Source organism: Pelophylax lessonae (genome assembly GCF_965119305.1).
Source record: "Pelophylax lessonae genome assembly, chromosome: 3".
Lineage (NCBI taxonomy): Eukaryota > Metazoa > Chordata > Amphibia > Anura > Ranidae > Pelophylax > Pelophylax lessonae.
This window is the reverse complement of record NC_138770.1, coordinates 215,319,158-215,341,971: the sequence shown is the minus strand read 5'-3', so window position 1 is coordinate 215,341,971 and position 22,814 is coordinate 215,319,158. Positions and strand designations below refer to the sequence as shown.

Below are 22,814 nucleotides of genomic sequence, written 5' to 3'. Positions count from 1 at the left end.
TAGAATGTTTTCAGCTCCCTGAGTAGATTAGGGATAGAGATCAGTCGAGTTGAGACGTACATTAGGATATCATCGCCGAAGAGAGCGCACTTATGCACTTCATCTCCGCAGGGGATGCCCTGGATATTTGGGTTGTGGCATATTTTGATGGCCAGTGGTTCTAGGGCCAAGATAACATTGAGTGGGGACAAGGGGCACCCCTGGGGCGTGCCTTTACGTATCACAAGTTAATCTGATCCATAACCTTTAATTGATAGACTCACTATGGGCTCGCTTTACAGTGTTTTAATGATTGTAAGAAAATTGTTTCCAAAGCCATACCTCTCCAGTGTCAGTAATAGGTACTCCCAAGAAAAAATAAGGAGTCAAACGCCTTATGCAAATCAAGGCATAATAGCATGCCTTTTCTCTGTCCCCCCCCCCCCCCATCCCAGTTAGATTTTAAGGATGAAATAATGTTGATTGCACGTCTGGTTTGGTCAGGGGCCTATCTATGCGGTAAAGGCCTACTTGATCAGGGTGCATTTATTCCTCCAAGTAGGAGTTCATTCTAGTAGCCAAAATTTGTCATTTTCACATCAACATTTATAAGAGAGATCGGGTGATAGTTTAGACATTCACCGTGCCTTGCCTGGTTTGGGAATGACTTGAATATAAGCGTTATTTTCATATTTGGGGATAGGGGTGCCTCTTCTGATTGAATTGAAGTATGAGCAGAGGTGGGTAGCGAGAGTTTCCCTGAATTTTTTATAGTAAAGGCCAGAGAAGCCTTTGGGGCCAGGTGCCTTTGCCGGATTGAGGCCTTTAATGGCAGACAGCACTTCAGATTCCGAGAACTCTCTGTCCATTATGTCCGCATGGGAAGCGGAGAGTTGAGGGAGGGTGAGATCGCGGAAGAAGGTTTTCAGTAACGAATGTTGGAGTGGTTTTCGGTTGGGCGTAGAGTTTAGTGTAGAATTTGTAAAACTCATTGACTATCAATTGGGGATTTTGTGACCTGTACCCATAGCATTGTCTCAATTTCGGTAGCGCTGGAGAATATTGTCTCGGGACCAGCTTTCGAGCTAACAGTGTGTGTGGTTTGTCACCTAATGTGTAATAGCGATTTCTGGACCACCGAACAGACTTACCAGCCTTTGTGGTCAAACTGAGGTTAAGTGCCACTCGTGCAGCATCTATTTTGTACCTAATATCCACACCAGGAGTTCTTCTCTGTTCCCTCAATAGGTTGCGTAATTCTACCTCCTGCTGTAGAATATCTCGTTTGCGTTCCCTTTTCTTCCGAGAGGCTATTTGGATCAGCTTACCCCAAATCGTCGCTTTATGCGCTGCCCAAAGAATCGTGGAGGAGATACTTTAGTTATTGATTAAGTATTGGTACAAGTGGTCTTCTACCTCTTTGAATACAATAGGGTCATTCAAAATGGAGGCATTTAGTCTCCAAGTTGCTGGCATGGGCTTCGTCCACAAGTCCGAGATTGTCATCTCGACTGGAGAATGGTCAGACCAGGGCGTCACAGTTATCTGGGTATTCAATATGAATGGAAGAAGGGGCGACAGTGCAAATAGGTGGTCTATGCGAGCGTATGTTTTGTGGGCGTGGGAATAGTGTGTGTAATCCCTCATGGTAGGGTGGTCATTCCTCCAGACCTTCACTAGGCCATTGGAATGCAGTAGGTGTACCAACTTAACTCCTTGTTTGGGGACATGTTTGAGGGAAGTTTTCAGGGAATTCCATTTGTCCATTATTTGGTCCAATGGAATGTTGCTATCTCCCCCAAAGATGACGTGACCTGTTGCATGTGGCATCACCACCCTCAGCATATCATGGGAAAAAGCCAATTGTCCCACATTAGGTGCATAGTATGAAATAACTGACTTCATGTTCGTTGATTTTACCGTGAACTAAAATGTATCGGCCTTCCTTATCCCCAATTACTCCTTTGGGGGTGAAGACTCTTAGCTATACAGATTGCTACTCCCTTTTTTTTTCTGAGCTGTTGGATAGGTTTCAGGTGGGGTATTTAGTACTAAGGTATTTGAGCGAGGAAATTAGTCTCTTGCAATAAGAGAACATCTATACCCTGTTGGTGATAGTATTGGAAGGCCTTTGTGCATATTGGGAATGTTTTATAGCAGGAAGTAATAAATATATATATTTTTTTTTCAAAATGGTTGGTCCTTTATTTTATAGCGCAAAAAAAAAAAAACCGTAGAGGTGATCAAATACCACCAAAAGAAAGCTCTACTTGTGTGAAAAGAACACATCAATTTTATTTGGGTACTGCATCACACGACCGCACAATTGTCAGTTAAAGCAGTGCCGTATCGCAAAAAAATGGCCTTGTCATTAAGGGGGTAAAACCTTCCGGAGCTGAAGTGGATATAGATCAGACCAAAATGAAGGACAAATGAGGAGGATAAAGGGACAGAGTTGCTTTGTTCCAAATCAGGGACACTCCTTGGAAATTAGTGACAGTTGGGAGCTATGGTTATTTTCTATTTGCTAAACATTACAAAACATTATCACCAAATATTGCGACAATCATTACGTAATAAATGGAATATATTAAAAGATAATTTAGGGTATGTCCCTGAGTTTACATAAGATCTGTTGGATTCAGTTGGGAGCTATGGTAAAATGAGTTTGCATTGGTTACTATGTTGCAATGCCATTCAATTAGAATTACATCCCAACACACACAGAAAATGTGATAGTGTAATTATTCCTGCCTTGCACATTCAGATGTCAGCTGGGGATTATAGACTGGCAGATGAATATAAATAAACAGCAGGGATAGTGTAAAACAAATAAATAAATTACAGTGGGAACCACCCCCAAATTCAAACCAGGCCCTTTTGGTCGGGTATGGATTTTAAGGGGGATCCCATCTCCTGGACTAGAGGAAGCATTCCTGTATGAAGCCAACAGATCGAATCTAAACTTAGGGACATACCCTAAATGATCTTTTAATATATTCCATTTATTACGTAATGATTTTCACAATATTTGGTGTTAATGTTTTGTAATGTTTAGCAAATAGAAAATAACCTCTGATCTTTTCTTTTTCCAGCAGCTGCATTCTTCATAAAAGTGTATGTGTATAGGATAGAGTGAGAAAAGGTTAAGTGACGGTTCACACTAGTGCGAAACCAAACATCGTATGTGATTCACGCCGCATTGCCGTGCAGATCACATGCGAGGTCTGTGCAATGCAATTTCAACCATACAAAATGGTGCAGGACCCTTTTTTGGTTCGCACTGGAATCGGGTTGCCTGGGTGTTCACACATATGCGATCCGATTCCTGCACCATTTCATAGTCCGCACTGCGATCTAATCTGGAGGTGTCTTTATCTTTACATTGACATCCCCAGCAATTCACAGATCTCAGTGTGAACCACTGTGCGATTCTGATGTGATGCAGGAACCAGCACTGATTCACAGGGTTTCAAACATCGCACCAGTGTGAACCAGGATTAAGACTTTTCACATGGAGTGCGATTTACGATGCAACTTATTTCGCACATAATAGCATGACAATGGAAATCATATTGTTTAATGGTGCCCGTTCACATCAATGCAACTGTTAAATATTTATTCCAAATTCATAATTCGGCACTTATTGGAATTTTATTATTTTCACAGCAAGCTTGCAAAATATATGTGATTTTATGATTAATCATAGTATTAATACAGTATGTGTGAATGACCTTGATCCGGTGATTAACAATGAGATTCTTCATCTGAGCTGAGACAGTAAAATGTCAAATAATTCTGGAGTATGTAGCTAGTTGGAAGATGACATATAAGGTATCTGCCGGGATAGTATGTCATGGAAGTCAAGAATAGGATCCATGTGTAATACTAGGAAGATACATATAGTAGTTTAAATAATGTTAGTTAGGACTAGTGTTATCCCAGTCATAAATTAATCGTATTTGTATGTATTTACTTAATGTTATACAAGTCGTACAAGTTGGTTATATGTGTTACTTTTGTGTAAGATATGATGGTTACATGGTTTAACATGACATCAGCCACATTAGACGTTACAGGAATAGGGTGTTACATGTGGGCTTGTCAATCAAAGATCCATATATGATTTTATGGGCTTAGTACCTCCTCTTGTATAGAATAACTGACGTTAGCAGAAGTTATGTATGCCATACAAGGTTTTGAGCGTTCAGATTAAGACGTCCACATGTAAGATAAATTGCCATGAGATTTGGACCTCGGCAGGACTCACACACACAGACCAAGGAAGACCACACTTTACTTTTTCTCTACACAAATCTATTCATAGTCCTTTTTGACAACCTAAGCAGGTGTTTTGCTCTCTGAAACCTAGCAATGTAATTTCCTGCTTCTAACTAGACATTTTACTCAGAAGAAGGACACACACAGAGGAACACACATGGCTATATTGCCATGAATTCAAGCTGAACACATCTTTTCCATGAAATATTGTTTTTATTCCTCATATTTTTACTTACAATGTACTGAACTGTTATACCTTTTTACATTGTATTTATGCTTGGTGCCAAGTGTGTTTGAATAAACTCACACTTTGTTTTTAAAGTCTATCAATGCTAATCAAATCGAAACGCCTAAAGAGATTAGAATATTTGAGATATATTCTATATTTTACAGCAACTCACGGCACGATTTTTCAAACGGTTCCTGTACTACTTTGATTTAATTTTGGCCCCATAGAATATACAGACCTTATCCAAGTTGCATCAAACTGTTGCTTCAAATTGCACTGAAAGTTGGATCAAAAACCGATTGCAGCACTGTGAACCTACCTAAAACCTTTGTTTTCTTTGCAATCTGTTTCACATTGAAAAGACACTACCTACTGTCACTCAGATACAACAGGAAGTGAGTCAAAATCTCTGCAAATTAAGAGAAATTCCTCTCTTAGATGGTTGTTACCAGGACAGGCGTCTTTATTGGAAGAGATAATTTCACCTCTAAAATGTTGTATTTCTCATCACTTTGTTTTAGTGACAATGGTCAGAGTGTGGATCTACCTAGCAGGGACATAGACAGAGATAAAACATAACAGGGGCTCTTATCCTTCCCTACTATATATAGAACTTAAAAAAAAAATAAAAATCTTTTGCTTTTCATATACTTCAAAGTGGTATTAAACCCAAAAGCAAACTTTTATTATATTGCAGCTTATCAATAATGTCTCATCATTGGTGTTAGTGGGAGGAATAGTGCCCCATTGTTGGTATCAGTGGGAGGAATAGTGACCCATCATTGGTGTCGATGGGAGGGATAGTGCCCCATCATTGGTGTCGATGGGAGGCACAGCCAACCATTGCTGGTGTCCATGGGAGGAATAGTGCCCCATTGTTGGTGTCAATGGCAGGAATAGTGCCCCATCACTAGTATCAGTGGGAGGAATAGAGCCCCATTGTTTGTATCAGTGGGAGTAGTAATGCCCCATTATTGGTGTCAGAGATTGTGCCCCTTCTTTTTAGTCAATGGGAGGAATAATGCCCTATTGGTTCCAGTGGAAGAAAAAGGGCCTCATCATTGGTATCATTTGGAGGAATGTTACCCTACTGTTGGGGTCAGTGGAAGGAATGGGGCTTCATTGTTGGTGTCAGGAGCAATAGTGCAAGCAGATAGCAGGCAGAGGGCCGCATCTGGCTCCTAGGCCACAGGTTGGAGACCACTGGTTTAGACAAACCATTTAATACTGACATCGCATCTAACACTCCCCTCCCCCCCAGACAGACAAGGTTGCTGTCCAAGAGTGTCTGTTGCTCCTTTATCCAGAATGTAGGCACTGTAATACCGGTGGTGTGTTATTGCCAGATCACCAGGTGAGAAGAGGGAAAACCCTATAAAAAGAAAAACTAATGCAGACACCACATTTAGTACTCAGTAAGCTGCAATATTACATTTTTTGTTTTGGGTTTAATATGATTTTAACTGCCCTCAGGCAGGAGTGACAGACAACACAGGAGCTAGATGTACAGCCATATCTAGCACCTGTTTGTAGAGCTAGCCAAAAAGATTTAGTTCAGTATACTTTATATACTTTTTTTTAAATCAGCACAATAGATGGTACTAACACCGACTAATAAATGTACATTGTGCTGTTGGACCTGTAACAACCACTTGTCAAAAAATCAGAATATGCCCTCCCTTTTCCTGCTCCATTTATTATAGCCGTGCTATCAGTCCCCGCAATGAAAAGCGCTCTATGAATGCAAGGGGTGGACTTGCTCTATTCATAAAGTACTTTTCCTTGTGTGATGAGATAGATTAGCTTTTATGAATGAAGGGGGCAGGAAGGGAGTGCTTAGTTGACAAGTGTCTGACCGGTCCAGCTCAGCACCAGAAGATCACAGCTTCAGAATGAACATTTCAAGATGCAGAGCAGTCACCAGCATAAGTGACAATTCTTCTCATTTAATGCAAGTACTCTTTCTGGTACATTTAAAAAAACAAAAAAAAAAAAAAACAATAAACTTAAACCTATAAAACATGTGATAACAAGAAAAGTTCTTATTGTCCATAGTAAACAGCAATTAGTTAGTTGTTGAAAAGGGAACAAAGATTCTATCAGCAGTAGATTATAGGTATGCTTTTCATACGTAAGCTCCAGAGTGACCAAACATGAATTTATTACACTAAGTACGTCTTACATGTAGACCTTATGATCTAAGTGGTGTGACTGATTCTTTCTCTGCAATCACTATGCCAGAGGTTGTCGGTCTCAATTATTCAACTCTTTTACAGGACACCTTTAGACTGGAAACATATGGGCGTTTAAAGGGTTATTATTTTATTTTTTTACTTTTTTTTTTAAATGTTGAATAGAGTGGAGAAGGGTTAAACCCTCTGTCAAGTTTTTTTTTTTTTTTTCAGTCTGTTCCCCGTTGGGAATATTTCCCCCTCTATTTGCCATGGTGGCCATTGTCACTGAGGAAATGCTATATTTTAGAGTTGTCCCAAGAACAAAAGATAAGGGGAACTCTCAATGGTGAACCCTGTTCCATGTACAGCTGTCCCCTCAATTCAATAAATTTCCCCTAGCTTCCTTCTGCATCTCTGGGCATTTCCTCACTGGGAATTTTTAGCTATACATACTCTTTAATAAGTAATTAAAATATTATATTATCCTTTTGTATAAGATAGGATCCAAAAAAAAGGAAAATCAAACAAAAATGTTTATGTGTCAGATTTAAAACAGGTCAAACCTGTTACAGTGCGGGTGTGTTGTATGTGATCCATAGGATCTCCAGATGTAATATTTGGATGGTGGGTTCCTAGGTGGCACTGCTGTGTCATATTTTGGATGAACACAAGAGGATTTCTGGCAGACAATAAAGTACAAAGGTTCCAAAGTCTCTTTTATGACCATGTAATTTCCATGGTGTAGCCCTGTCAGTTAAGTTAAGTAAACATTTTTATCTAGAGTACACATACACACACTGGTACCAGTATCACAGGGGACCCTGCTGTGGTCATGAAGTCATCTGCCGCCTACAAATCTTAACAGCTCTGAGAGCAGAAGTTATACCAACAATTTACCTTACAATAAGGTTTATATACTTTGTTTGTAATAACGGCATTTAGGGCTCACATACATTACCCAACAGTCAGGAAATCTAAGAATTTGCAAGCATCAGAAATGTATTTCTATAAATTCCTGTATAACATAACATGTTTGAAATTCTGTGACCCATAAACACTCAAGTGCCATTCTCTTAAATACGAATTACAATCTTTTACCTTGTATTTATAGCAGCATCAGAATTTAAAAAGTTTTCTTCAAAAATAGGAAACTGAACCATATTTTATTTTGTTTGTATAACAGAAAAATATTAGCCACACTAGGGTGAAAATTTGTGGCAGGTCGAAAGGTTTAAGCACAGATGGTCAGATTGATCATCTTGATTTTTTTATTTTTTTTTATTTTTTCTGTACTGTTTATCTATTGGCTCCCTTAAAAAATTATTCTACTTTCTCCTATGTCTGCAAATTAAAAAAGAACTCCATGAATGAGATTAAATATTTACTTTGAGCCAGCTTGGCTTAAACATATTATCCAGATGCCATCTCCATGTGACAAATAACAAAGCTCTAATTCACTGTTTCACTATGATACATACAGTATAGTGATCATGTAATGCACTAAACAGAGCGTTGCTCGCTCCCGCACTCAAGCCACTCTGGGAAAGCCTTGTATTTTTTTCAATAAATACAAGGTATTTTCTCATTTGCTGAGGTAGAGAGGAGGGGCAGATGACATCATGATTGCTATGAGTATGTGTTTAAATTAATCACATTCCTGGAGCTTTTCTTGAAAACTTAACCTGTACTTAAAGCGGAGTTGCAGCCTATGAAAAAAAATAAAATAAAAAATAATGGTTAGCAGCTACAAATACTGCTGAATTTTAATATAAGGACAATTACCTGTCCAGGGATCCCGCGATATCAGCTTTGGGTGCCGATCCGTCCATCGGCTCCGGGTTAAGGCGCCAGCATGTTTACTTTGTGAAGCCACAAGGCTTCATTTCCTGTTTCACTGACTGTTTCCTACTGCGAATGCACGAGTCCAGCTGTGCTTTCTGAATGGTCCTGCCGTCTTCTGGGACCTGCGTGTCTCCCATAAGGCAGCGGGGGGGGGAGGAGGAGGGACCAGAAATGTCATATCGCCGAAATCATTGTGCGGGTACCTGATTTTGACATGTATCCACCCCCCCCCCCCCCCGAATAGGTGCCAAATGTGGCAGCTGGGGTGAAGCAAACAAGCGGAGCTTCCCCCTTTAGGGTGGAGCTCCCCTTTAAAAATAACATGTGGGTAAAAAAAATGTTTAGAGTTGTTACTACCTCTACTCAACCAGTTAGTTTTTATGGAGAATGGGCTACAAGAACTAAGGTAAATGTAGACATGAGAGCATGAAGAGCCAAAACCAAAATAATTCGCAATTCATGTCCTGCCCCCTCTACCCACTCACTCACTGTCTAAGAGATTGCCAATCACCTCAAAGAGAAGATTGATGCAATACATGAAGACACCTCCACTGTACATACAGTATCCCACAAGAAAAAGTACACCCCCCACATTTTTGTAAATATTTTATTATATCTTTTCATGTGACAACACTGAAGAAATGACACTTTGCTACAATATAGTAGTGAGTGTACAGCTTGTATAACAGTGTACATTTTCTTTCCCCTCAAAATAGCTAAACACACAGCCCCACTGGCAACAAAAGTGAGTACACCCCTAAGTGAAATTGTCCAAATTGGGCCCAATAAGCCATTTTCCATCCCATGTGACTCGTTAGTGTTACAAGGTCTCAGATGTGAATGGGGAGCAGGTGTGTTAAATTTGATGTTATCGCTCTCACTCTCTTATACTGGTCACTGGAAGTTCAAAATAGCACCTCATGGCAAAGAACTCTGAGGATCTGAAAAAAAAAAATTGTTGCTCTACATAAAAAGGGCTTAGGCTATATGAGGATTGACAAAAAACTGACCCTGGACAGGTTCCACTCAGAATAGGCCTTGCCATGGTCGACCAAAGAAGTTGAGAGCATGTGGTCTTTGGGAAATAGACGTACGAGTGCTGCCAGCATTTATGCAGAGGTTGAAGAGGTGGAGGGTCAGCTTGTCAGTGCTCAGACCGTACGCAGCACACTGCATCAAATTGGTCTGCATGGCTGTTGTCCCAGAAGGAAGCCTCTTTTAAAGATGATGCACAAGAAAGCCCGCAAACAGTTTGCTGAAGACAAGCAGACTAAGGACATGGATTATTGGAACCATGTCCTGTGGTCTGATGAGACCAAGATAAACGTGTTTGGTTCAGATGCTGTCAAGCTTGTGGCGGCAACCAGGTGAGGAGTACAAAGACAAGTGTGTCTTGCCTACAGTCAAGCATAGTGGTGGGAGTGTCATGGTCTGGGGCTGCCAGCACTGGGGAGCTAGTTCTTTGAGGGAACCATGAATGATAACATGTACTGTGACACTTAAGCAGAGCATGATCCCCTCTCTTCAGAGACTGGGCCACAGGGCAGTATTCCAACATGATAATGACCCCAAATACACCTCCAAGATGACCACTGCCTTTCTAAAGAAGCTGAGGGTAAAAGTGATGGACTAACCAAGCATGTCTCCAGACCTAAACCCTATTGAGCATCTGTGGGGCATCCTCAAACGGAAGGTGGAGGAGCGCAAGGTCTCCAACATCCACCAGCTCTGTGATGTAATCATGGAGGAATGGAAGAGGACTCCAGTGGGAACCTGTGATTTCTGGTGAACTCCATGCCCAAGAGGTTTAAGGCAGTGCTGGAAAATAATGGTGGCCACACAAATATTGACACTTTGGGCCCAATTTGGACATTTTCACTTAGGGGTGTACTCACTTTTGTTGCCAGTGGTTTATATTCATTTTTGTTACCAGTGGTTTAGACATTAATGGCTGTGTGTTGAGTTATTTTGAGGGGGACAGCAAATTTACACTGTTATACAAGCTGTACATCACTACTTTACATTGTAGCAAAGTGTAATTTCTTTAGCGTTGTCACATGAAAAGATATAATAAAATATTTACAAAAATGTAAGGGGTGTACTCATTTTTGTGAAATACTGGAAACCCTGTAAAAAAATAAACAAACAATACACGGAATTGTAAGTTCTCCCTCACAGCTTCAAAACACACTGGCAATATGGCTACAGTAAAACCATATAAAATCAGGGGGGGGTATCCTGCGCTTAATAGTGAATAAGTAGATGTAATAAAATGACATAAAACCAATGATATAAAACAAGATAGCAGCTAGAACACTGGATTCATAGTAATCCCATTCATATTGTGTGTCAAGTAGTGCAGCGCTATAAGCAACAAAATTAATTATACTTAAAAAATTATATAAATGGATATACAATTAATAATGGTGCAAAAAAAATGAATCAATTGCACTAAGTCATAAGTCCATTCAGCATATGAAGATGGTGGAGAGTCCACTTAAGGGTGAAGATCCCAAGATGTGAAAAGTAATGGAAATAAACAGTCACCCGTGCGGATAGGCAAGATGGCAGCTTACCGCAATGAGTGGGCCTCCAAATTAATGGATGGGCCACTAAGAGCATAAGGTAACAACTCCTATGGACTGGGTTCTCTCCTCTGCATGAACGGACCAAGCTTCGCTAGACTGCATCAACCCCTCACTCGCTCATAGATCCAGAAATAACTCCGATATGTATGGCAATATGTAGAGGATAAAAGCATTCATAGCGTAATCCCGTTTGACAATATAAAACAGCTTTATTTAAGATTCTACTCACATGGCAGTAGATCAACACACACGTGTAACAGGTAAAAAGCGGCGTCCCGCTATAGTTGATACAAAGCCGGCGTCTTGGGGGCGTGGCAAGCGCGATGTCCGGAACCTCCCGACCGGTTTCGTCAGAATGACGTCGTCAGGGGCGTGACGCCGTCATTCTGACGAAACCGGTCGGGAGGTTCCGGACATCGCGCTTGCCACGCCCCCAAGACGCCGGCTTTGTATCAACTATAGCGGGACGCCGCTTTTTACCTGTTACACGTGTGTGTTGATCTACTGCCATGTGAGTAGAATCTTAAATAAAGCTGTTTTATATTGTCAAACGGGATTACGCTATGAATGCTTTTATCCTCTACATATTGCCATACATATCGGAGTTATTTCTGGATCTATGAGCGAGTGAGGGGTTGATGCAGTCTAGCGAAGCTTGGTCCGTTCATGCAGAGGAGAGAACCCAGTCCATAGGAGTTGTTACCTTATGCTCTTAGTGGCCCATCCATTAATTTGGAGGCCCACTCATTGCGGTAAGCTGCCATCTTGCCTATCCGCACGGGTGACTGTTTATTTCCATTACTTTTCACATCTTGGGATCTTCACCCTTAAGTGGACTCTCCACCATCTTCATATGCTGAATGGACTTATGACTTAGTGCAATTGATTCATTTTTTTTGCACCATTATTAATTGTATATCCATTTATATAATTTTTTAAGTATAATTAATTTTGTTGCTTATAGCGCTGCACTACAGTAAAACCATACTTTTATAGAAAGGGGCTGGGTTGTCCATGCCTTCAGATTTTTGCTTTTGTGACACAGCTGACCAGGGCCAAAGTGTATGCACAAGTTGTTCCTCATTGCTGGTGGCAAGCTTTCAGTCAGAAGTTCGCGATCCATGAACTTAGAAAATCCTGGGGATTCACTATATGGGAGCAGCACACCTGAACCTCTTCCTTAGTTATGATCAGGGAGTGCTGGAACTAACAAGTGTAGCATTGGATGAGCTGGCCTCTTTACATCCTGCCCAGCAGTGCTGAAAATAAATACCTAGATTTTTTTCTGTTCCTTCCCATTTGAAAAACAGCTCAGGGATAAGCTGCTGAGGAGAACCCACCCCTAACAGAGGTATAGAAGGACTTGGCTGGCAGGTCAAGATGTATTCTGATTGACAGGCAGAATTTTAGCTCAGCCTACTGCCCAAAAATGTTGGGAAATGTCCTCTTAAAGTTTTCTTCTAGGACCCACATTGAGAACAGGAGAAGCTGTGTAGAACAGGGTATGTGCCCTGGATAACCTTAGTAAGTCTATGTGCTGCTGTTTGTGAGACTTCTGCAGGGCTAGAGACTGAGGGGCTGTCTGCCCAGAGTCTTTTCTACTGAGAGATTGCCCATGCAATAAAAAAGAGGGCTGCTGCTGCTGGAACAGAGGCTACAAAAGCACGTGGTTGCTGTTCATGCTACTGCTGCCAAGGTTGCTACTTGTGTACTGAGAGCTGCAATTTCAAAAGACCATGTGCTGATCTGCAGTTTCCAGTAGTCTTTATGTCCTTCGTAACACTGACCCAGAGAGGCTGTTGTAAACATCCACAGAGAGGACAAAAAGAACTGCCTATGAGAAATACACCAACAGAGAGGACAAAACTGCCTATGACAACTACAGAGAGCTGGTTTGAGAGGGAGGACCTTTTCGATACCTGCTGAGGGACTGCTTGGGACAAAGACTAGTAACATGTTGTTGCAGTTATCAGGGCTTAGTTTTTAAAGTCAGGAAAGTTAGGCTCTAAAAGAATGCTATTTTGTGCATGGAGACAGATTTGCTGCTCAACAAAGTGTACAAGGGAACTACAAAAATGTTCTTCATATTGTCACTTCCATTATGACACAAAAAGACAAGGGGCTTATTTCTTAACTAAGAAAAATGGACAGGGTCATATAAATCATTCCTTCATGTCCAAACAATGCATCCAGATAATTGATTTGTATTTTGGAACGCAGATCCAGGCGAATATAGACCCGTTTTAAAACTGCAAATAACTGTTTCAGCTGATGAAGCCCAACTAGTCCAAGTCCATTTTTCATGAAAAACAGAATTTCCACTTAACTATTTTTTTGCTTCCAGACTTTTTTTGTATGTATTAATAGCTCTGTTATACACAAAGCTTACCTTTGCAAATTAATACGGTTGGTTTGTCTTGCAGCATATACTTTATTAATGAGGTCTTCAGTTGGAACTGGAAAAACTGCAGGGTCAGCGCAGTACCACTGACTGTCGGAGACACTTAGTTTAAGGGCTTCACAGGTTATATGGAGGTAGTCAGCACGGTTTTGAGCCATTTCTGCAATTAGGTAAAGTGCATTGTTAATAAAGATACAACTCAAATTTAGACATAATTTTACTAAAACAAAAATAAAATGATGTGACTCTTCAAATCAATTTATTCAAACAGCAATCACATTCATTTTGTTAATTTAGTTTATAAACGGCTTTACCTTTGATAGGGAAGTTTTCTAATATATTCAAAGCCATTATAACAGTGATTCCTTGGCTGTTGGGTGGGATTTCCCAAACCTTTATTCCCTGTGGAAACAAAATAAAGTAGTTTTTTTTCCAAATCAGAGCATTTGACAGTTACATATTTGACAGTTACACAAAGTATTAATACATAAGTGCACGTGCTATGCTATGTGGAATAAACTAACTGAAGACTAAACTTTATTTCTTCATATAGCCCAAGTTATGATTGCATAGGATGTTGAAAGAAAAAAAATATACAGTTTTAATAAAAAATAAAAAAAATAGAAAACATCTTTCATTCTGGGGTAGTACTGAGTGGAACTAATTCTGGAGGCTTAAGAACTAGTCATCTTGCCTTTCTGAAAACCACCTGATGCAAATTGCTGCAGTGGTGGTAGAAGTCCAGTTAAACATTAACTAGGCCTAGAGTTGTAAAGTCAGAAGGCTTTTTTATTTAATGCATTCTATGCATTAAGATAAAAAACCTGTGTGCAGCAGCCTCCCCAGAACCCCCTAAAACTTTAGCCCCATCTCTGACCAGCGATGTCCATGAGTGTTTCAGTAGTCTGAGACGGTCACTCCTGATAGGCTCCTTTTGCTGTCCATCAAAGTAAGTCAGCCAATGAGGAGAGAGGGAGGCAGGGCCATGCTTCAGCTCTGTGTCTAAATGGCCACAGGGAGCTGTGACACAGCTTGGGTGCCCCCATAGCAAGTTGCTTGCAGTGGGGGCACTCACCAGGAGGGAGGGGCCAGGGGGAGCAGAAGAGGGACCTGAGAAGAGGAGGATCCAGGTTGTTCTGTGCAAATCCACTGCATAGAGGAGGCAAGTATAATATGTTTGGTTTTTTTGGTTGAAAAACAACAAGACTTTACAATCACTTTAAATCTACTTCCAACCTTATTCTAAGCCCTATACTAACTACTCTGTAAAGAGGTTTATACTTTCCTATTCTGAGGACGCTCTGGTCCGGTCACATGATCACTCCCAGCGCCAGCTTCTGTGAAGAGGGGCAGCTGATGACGGATGCTTCATAGTAAGCCTAAGGGTGAAGTCATTGCAGCCATTGTTGGTGGGCTCGGTTCTGACTGCCTTCGGAATAGATAAGTATTAGAATCTTTCCTTACAGGGTAGTTACCATAGGGCTTAGAATGAGGGTGTGAGGAGTAGATTTAGGCTTAGATAGTATTTGACTGGATTTCTACTTTAAAATGGACCTGAAAACAAAAGTAAAGATTTTATACGTAATTAGAAAAATGGAGAAATTTATATTTTTAATCTTGGATAGAAAGAGCTGCAGGATTCTGGATAAAATGAGAATCAATTTTTTTTTGCTTAGAATAAAGATAACGATTCTCTCACGATTCTCAGCGTAACATCTCTCACATTATACAAAAAAATTGGGCTAACTTTACTGTTTAGTTCTTTTTAAAATTCACTAAAGTGTATTTTTTCCCCAAAAATTGTGTTTGAAAAACCACTGTGCAAATACAGCGTGACATAAAATATTGCAACGATCGCCATTTTATTCTCTAGGGTCTCTGCTAAAAAAAAAAAAAAAACAAACAAACAAACATACATACATATACACACACACACACTATATACTGTATCTGACAAAAGTGAGTATACCCCTCACATTTTTTGTAAATATATTATATCTTTTCATGTGACAGTGAAGAAATGACACTTTGCTACAATGTAAAGTAGTGAGTGTGCAGCTTGTTTAACAGTGTAAATTTGCTGTCTCCTCAAAATAACTCAATACACAGCCATTAAGGTCTAAACCACTGGCAACAAAAGTGAGTATACCCCTAAGTGAAAAATGTCCAAATTGGGCCCAATTAGCCATTTTCCCTCCCCGGTGTCATGTGACTTGGTAATGTTACAAGGTCTCAGGTGTGAATGGGGAGCAGGTGTGTTAAATTTGGTGATATCACTCTCACTCTCTCATACTAGTCACTGGAAGTTCAACATGGCACCTCATGGCAAAAAACTGAGGATCTGAAAAAAAGAATTGTTGCTCTACATAAAGATGGCCTAGGCTATATGAAGATTGCCAAGACCTTGAAACTGAGCTGTAGCATGGTGGGAAGAACCATACAGCGGTTTAACAGGACAGGTTCCACTCAGAATAGGCCTCATCATTGGTCGACCAAAGAGGTTGAGTGTACGTGCTCAGCGTTATATCCAGAGGTTGTCTTTGGAAAATAGATGTATGAGTGCTGCCAGCATTGCTGCAGAGGTCGAAGGGGTGGGGGGGGGGGTCAGCCTGTCAGTGCTCGGACCATACTCCGCACACTGCATCACATTGGTCAGCATTGCTGTTGTCCCAGAAGGAAACCTCTTGTAAAGATGATGCACAAGAAAGCCCGCAGACAGTTTGCTGAAGACAAGCAGACTAAGGACATGGATTACTGATGGGACTAAGATATACTTATTTGGTTCAGATGGTGTCAAGCGTGTTTGGCGGCAACCAGGTGAGTACAAAGACAAGTGTGTCTTGCCTACAGTCAAGCATGGTGGTGGAAGTGTCATGGTCTGGGGCCGCATGAGTGCTGATGACACTGGGCAGCTAGAGTTCATTGAGGGAACCATGATTGACAACATGTACTGTGACATCCTGACCCAGGAGCTGAAGGGTCCGAACAAACAACAACCAACGTGGCGGCATATGGAAGGTGGGTGGTACCTGTGTAAGATGAAAATGTGTACCTTCCATATCTGTCATAAAAAAAGTATAAGTGATAGCAGTAAAAATATAGATTTGGTGTCTAATGTGACAGAGTATTGAAGTAGTATTTAGGAAGACGGGAGGGCTTGTGAAGTGATGACATGATAGTACAGTGGATGAAAAGGAAAAGAAAAGAAAAGAAAAAGAAAAACAAAAAGGAGAAATGAGACGAAATCGTCTCTAGATAAGTAGCAAATTTGCTGGAAAGAGAAATGTGAACATAGGTAAAAAAGAAAATGAAAAGTGCCAAAAACCCAAATTGGACAAAAAAATGTGGGAATGAATAGTGAATAAGCATATACCTACCATAGAGATGGAGGCTGGTGACGTGAAACAAGTGTTTAGGTATTGAAAAAAAGAAGAGTCTTCTAACCACTATCCCATTAGTGCCCCAAGCAGGCATTGTCTGTATGACCCTAAAGTCATGTGACAAGGTAGCAAAGGATGGGTCAAGCAGAGGCCAAAGGCGTCTACAACCTTGTGGGGGTGAAGGACACTGAGCGCGAACTTCCACCGGGGGGGCCCCAGGATGATATAGCACGCGTCGGTGTAATGACCACATGCGCATGTGCCGACTTAACATGCTGGGCGTGCAACATGACACCGATGTATAGGTGGACCCGCCCATCATGAGGAAGGGTGGGGACAGCAAGGAACCCTCCCTCTTCATACATTGCAGCTCCTGGGACATAGGAACCCACCATCCCACCAAACAGAGAGAAACCCGTTAAAGAAACCAGGCTTGGGCAAAACAACAAATGTAAAAAATGTCACATGGAATAAATTAGTTTAGCTTAAATTGAACACAGGCCAGGATGACAACAGACCATGTTTGGCACAAGTGGGTGTCTGCCACCGAATTGCAATAGCAAGGGTGGACAGGAGGTTAGTGCCACTATCACACCACCATTCCTGGCTCCAGCTGGCTTGGACCACCTCTAGGCCTGCCCCTGCAAAGCTACAAGAATCTCTGCTCTGGTGTGGCTTCTGTCCCCTGGACAGATCAGCTTAAGCACTGCATGGCATTTTTTTAGCCTGACTCATTTAATAGCCCCTTGAACGATTAGGGGTACTGGGTTCATATAAGAATTCAGCAGAGGAGGATATGGAGGAAGAGGAGGGGGTGGAGTTGACAAATCTTGCATCACTATCAGCTGTATGAGGATGTGGCAGTAAAACAACCTTCAGCACCAAGCCCTGTCCTGCATTCTTCCAATTTGGAAGCAGAGTTACCCAGGGTGCTGTGAACTAAATACACATTGTCCCTGACTATGCTTGCTGGATAAAGTGTCAGCAATAACGTGGACCTTGCAAAGAAATAGCAACTGGGAACCTGCCATTGTGGTACAGCACATTCTGCAAATTCACAGAGGGGGGTAGAATGCATCAGCCGGAAAGGCAGGAGTTATAAAGCCAGCAGCTTTGACAAGCTTGAATATAAACCCTGGGCACGTGGGTGGCAGGGATTCTATTTTTCTTTTTTGCTGCAGCGGATGGGGCAGAGGAATTTGCCTGCTATAGTCTACAACTGGTGGTATGCTACTGGCAGACGTGCTGCAAAGACCTGGGACACTCTTCACTATACCATTATCCCTGTCAGTGGAAGCCGCTGAGAGGTCATGATATAGCAAGGATAGACCGGAAAGGTGAGGAGGAGCAGAATTTCATCCCTTTTGTGTGGCTTTCAGGTGTTCTTGCCAATGGAGTGGTGGAAGCTTAAATGCCTTTTCAAGCATGTGGTACCAAAATGGCTGGTGTTTTTGCCATGTTTAATCTGCTTGAGGCAAATTTTGCACTTTACAAAAGTGTGATCGGGTGCACATGTGCTAAAAAAAGCCCAGACAGCTGAGCTGTGGGAAGTGGGCCGGGAGATAACAGCTCCACAATCTGATGGAATAGGGTGGCTGATCTCCTCTCTCTCATGATATATACTGTAGGATTATACAATCCAAAGAAGCCCGGGAGCATACCAAGGTGGCGGTCCTCTCCTGGGAACCACAAGGACAGGGGCAAAAAGAGACCAAAGCGAACCTGGCAAAAGGGGGAAAGGAGGAAAGAAGACACAGCAAGGGAAAGGCCATATGAGAGAATCTCACTGACAAAAAAGAAAAATACATGAAAGGGTGTATAAAATAAAAATAAGAAAAAAAAATATAAAAAAGTGCATATGAAAAAAAATAAATAAAAAATGAAAAAATTAAAAATAATAAAAATATATGTTGATCAAGGATCAGTTTCAATAAGGAAAAAATATATGTATTAAGAAAAAATATATAAGAAAAAACGTGAAATATATAATAAATATATATATATATATATATAATAAATAATACAAAATATACATGTATGAATAGGTAACAAAATGTACCTGTATTTTTGTTGTTATATATTATTTGATCAGGACCTGATGATAAAAAATCAACAGGACCCTCATAGGGACAGAATTTTTCAGTCCTCAAATGTTTATATATGGAAACCACATTCAGGTCCTATCCAAAAAGGAGAACCTGAATGTGGTAAGGTTCTCTTTTTTATTTATTTTTTACCACATTCAGGTTCTCCTTTTTTGGATAGGACCTGTATGTGGTTTCCATATATAAACATTTGAGGACTGGAAAATTCTCTGTCCCTATGAGGGTCCTGTTGATTTTTTTTATCATCAGGTCCTGATCAAATAATATATAACAAAAATACAGGTAAATTTTGTTACCTATTCATACATATATATTTTGTATTATTTATTATATATACAATTTTTTTCACGTTTTTTTCTTATATATTTTTTCTTAACCACTTAAGCCCCGGAAGATTTTACCCCCATTCCGACCAGGGGGTATTTTGCGATTCGGCACTGCGTGAATTTAACGCACAATTGCGCGGTCGTGCGACGCTGTACCTAAACGAATTTGACGTCCTTTTTTTCCCACAAACAGAGCTTTCTTTTGGTGGTATTTGATCACCTGTGCGATTTTTTGATCACGCGCTATAAACAAAAAAAGAGCGTCAATTTTGCAAAAATAGCAATATTTTTCACATTTTTTTATATGAAATTCCCCCAAAAAAAAATGTAAAAATCAAAATTTTTAAAAATTTTCGGCCAATTTATTTTATGCTACCTATGTTTGGTAAAAAAAATCGCAAAAAGCGTATTTTGATTGGTTTGCGCAAAAGTTATCGCGTTTACTAACGAAGGGAAAGATTTTTGTCATTTTTGTTGTTTTTTTTTTTAACGCGTAATGGCGGCGATCTGCGATTTTTTTTGCGGTACTGCGACATTGCGGCGGACAGATCGGACCCTTGACTGACATTTTTGACACTTTTGGGGTTACCAGTGACATTTCTACAGTAATCAGTGCTATATATATGCACTGTTACTGTAAAAATACACTGGTAGTGAAGGGGTTAACTTTATTTGGAAGGGAGGGGCTGTGTGTGTCCCTAGGGGCGTGGTTTCTACTGTGATTGGCTGTGGCTCTAGCTGTAAAGACACTGATCAACGGATCTACATACCAGATCCGTTTTATCAGTGTCTTTGCAGCGAAGAGAATGACAGGCAGTTTGTTTACACAAGCTGCCTGACATTCTCCCTCTCCCCCGCCGATCGCCGAGTGACCGGCGGACATCGGGTCCGCTGGTCACACGCGCGGGGGGGTCCGTGACCACGCGGGAGCGGGAGCGCGCCCCGGGGGGCGCGCGCTCGCTCCCTAGACCCTCACAAGCAAGCAACGTAGCCCTACGTTAGTTTGCCTGTGAGGGGCTGACCGCCGACGTAGATAGTCGTGCGGCGGTCGGCAAGTGATTAATACATATATTTTTTCTTATTGAAACTGATCCTTGATCAACATATATTTATATTATTTTTCATTTTTTTTTTATTGTTTTTTTTATATGCACTTTTTATATTTTTTTTTTCTTATTTTTATTTTATACACGCTTTAATGTATTTTTCTTTGTCAGTGAGATTCTCTCGTATGGCCTTTCCCTTGCTGTGTCTTCCTTCCTCCTTTCCCCCTTTTGCCAGGTTTGCTTTGGTCTCTTTTCGCCCCTGTCCTTGTGGTTCCCAGGAGAGGACCGCCACCTTGGTATGCTCCTGGGCTTCTTTGGATTGTATAATCCTACAGTATATTACTGATCGATCTACGCTATAGATGTGGATGGACCACACATGCATGTAAGTTACACACTCATTTGTATTGGGACTGCAGATATACTGTCTGTATGATATAAATGATTGATTTGCTGTACTGTATATACAGATGCTTGTCAAAAGAATTGCGGACCAATACACCCCCTGAAGAAGACTTTTTCAAAGGTAAAACGTGTTGGAGTTTGGGGGTCAGACACCTCGCTATCCCATTTTCCATATGATATGTGGTACCCATCTTTGTATGTCTAGGTCTGATGATGCATTGAAGGTTTTTTAGAAATCAATGTGGTTTTTATAACTAAATGTGCATGCAAGTCTTAAAAGACTGTTTGTTTTTTTGTAATTATGTAAAAGTTTTTCATTTTTTTATATACATCTTTTGCTTTACATTTTCTTCTAATACAAGGCATCTCAAACATCCCCCTCTCCCCCATTCCTTTTGGAAAATCCTCTCATAGGATTTCTTCCAGGTTTTCTCATCACTAAACAGAGGAAATGGTGCCTTGCCTGTGGACAAGTCACGTCCACCTTTGCCTATGGACACCGACGCTGCTGGCCCCCTTAAACATGCACAAATGCAATTTACTATACTGCCATAAACCTGCACTAATGCACTGCAATATACTGCCGTAAACATGTACCAACTCACTAAACTATACTGCAGGGAATGTGCACTAATGCACTGCATTAACACACTCCGCTATACTGCAGTAACCGTACACTAATGCACTTCACTATACTGCAGTAAGTGTGCACTAACGCACTGAAAAATACTATTATTTAGTCATTCCCTTGTCCTGTATTGGTAGCCTCTGAGTACAAAACATATAGAGGAATTTTTAGCATTAGAAAAATGTACACACCAAAAGGAGGCAGTGCCCAGCCTTCCTGTTGGCATTAGACATCATGCCCCTTGCCCCTTGTCCCTGCTTTTATTCGCCATAGCAAAACAGGCCAATGCCTATCTCTATTAAGCAATAACCCAATTTACAGGGATTTTACCTAGTGGCCTATAAACATAAGCTTTGTCTGTTTGTAGATTTTGCTTCTGGAGAATCGCCAACATTTTTTTGGCTTGCAGGTTAATAATAATTGCCTTGCCTTGAGCATAAACTCATCATAGGCTGTTTTCTGCCAGCTCCAAAACTCCTAATTCGACTTGGATTTAACCCATTTACCACACCCAGGGGTATATATCACTTCCTTCTATGAAACCCCTAGTCAGCTATTTGTTCTTTTAAAACAAACTAGATTACTCACCTAATTGTGGGGGGGGGGGGGGGGGAATCAGATCTAAATACTGTAGGACATATTTCCACAATTGAAATGTAAACAAATCCGCGCTTAGGATAATTCTAGATTCCTGGAATTTAATATTGGCTGCAGCCTACCTTTATACTATATTACTAAGAATATAGTGAGATTGAAGAGAAAGGGGGTGGAAGGTGTATGGCGCTGCCAAAAACTGCTGATGTTTCTATATGTCCAAAATTTAGGCGTTATAGATACATACAATATAAATCACCACTATAAATAAAGTGTCCAGTGCATCCTATGTGTCTTCCTATTGAATGTGCAATACTAAAAGATAATACAAATAAATAATAAATATTTGTGCTGAAAAGTGAATATAGAATAAGTGAGAATTGGTATGATGAGAATTAGATAAAATGTATGAATTAAAAAATAAATAAAGGGGTGGATTGTACAGAATAAAAATAAATATATAAAAAATATAAAAATAAATCCACTTAAAGTATGACTTAAATAAGGTGCACAATAGGTAGATAAATATTATAGCAGCAATGATACAAGAATAAATAAGTCCGTTACACCTAAGAAGGAGCAAATAGTCCCACAATACAAGAAAATTCTAAAAAAACTTGGCAAAAAAAGGTGACTTGAGTGCAGGTGTTCTGATGAAATATTAAAGGTGCTCAGGTATATGGTGACCGTTCAGTGCTCCCCGCACCCCTTGGACCGCACTCACCAGAACTATGTACCCCTGCAGGGGTATCAGGCCTTGTCTATAATCCTGGATCTCCTCCACTGACCATCAAAGTGGTTGGGTGGTCCGATTATCTACCCGAATCTTGTGAACC

The 22,814-nt window shown here is 40.6% G+C and overlaps 1 protein-coding gene across 1 annotated transcript in view; it reads right to left on the bottom strand.

Moving 5' to 3' along the window:
• The window catches only part of LOC309551594 (glutathione hydrolase-like YwrD proenzyme), a 133,232-nt gene that overhangs the window by 41,264 nt on the left and 69,154 nt on the right, over positions 1–22,814 (bottom strand). The window contains exons 6-7 of the mRNA XM_082252237.1: positions 13,809–13,896; positions 13,483–13,654 (exon numbers count right to left, since the gene is read on the bottom strand). Of these exons, the coding sequence (XP_082108363.1) occupies positions 13,483–13,654; positions 13,809–13,896 (260 nt within the window). The remainder of the gene's footprint in view (positions 1–13,482; positions 13,655–13,808; positions 13,897–22,814) is intronic.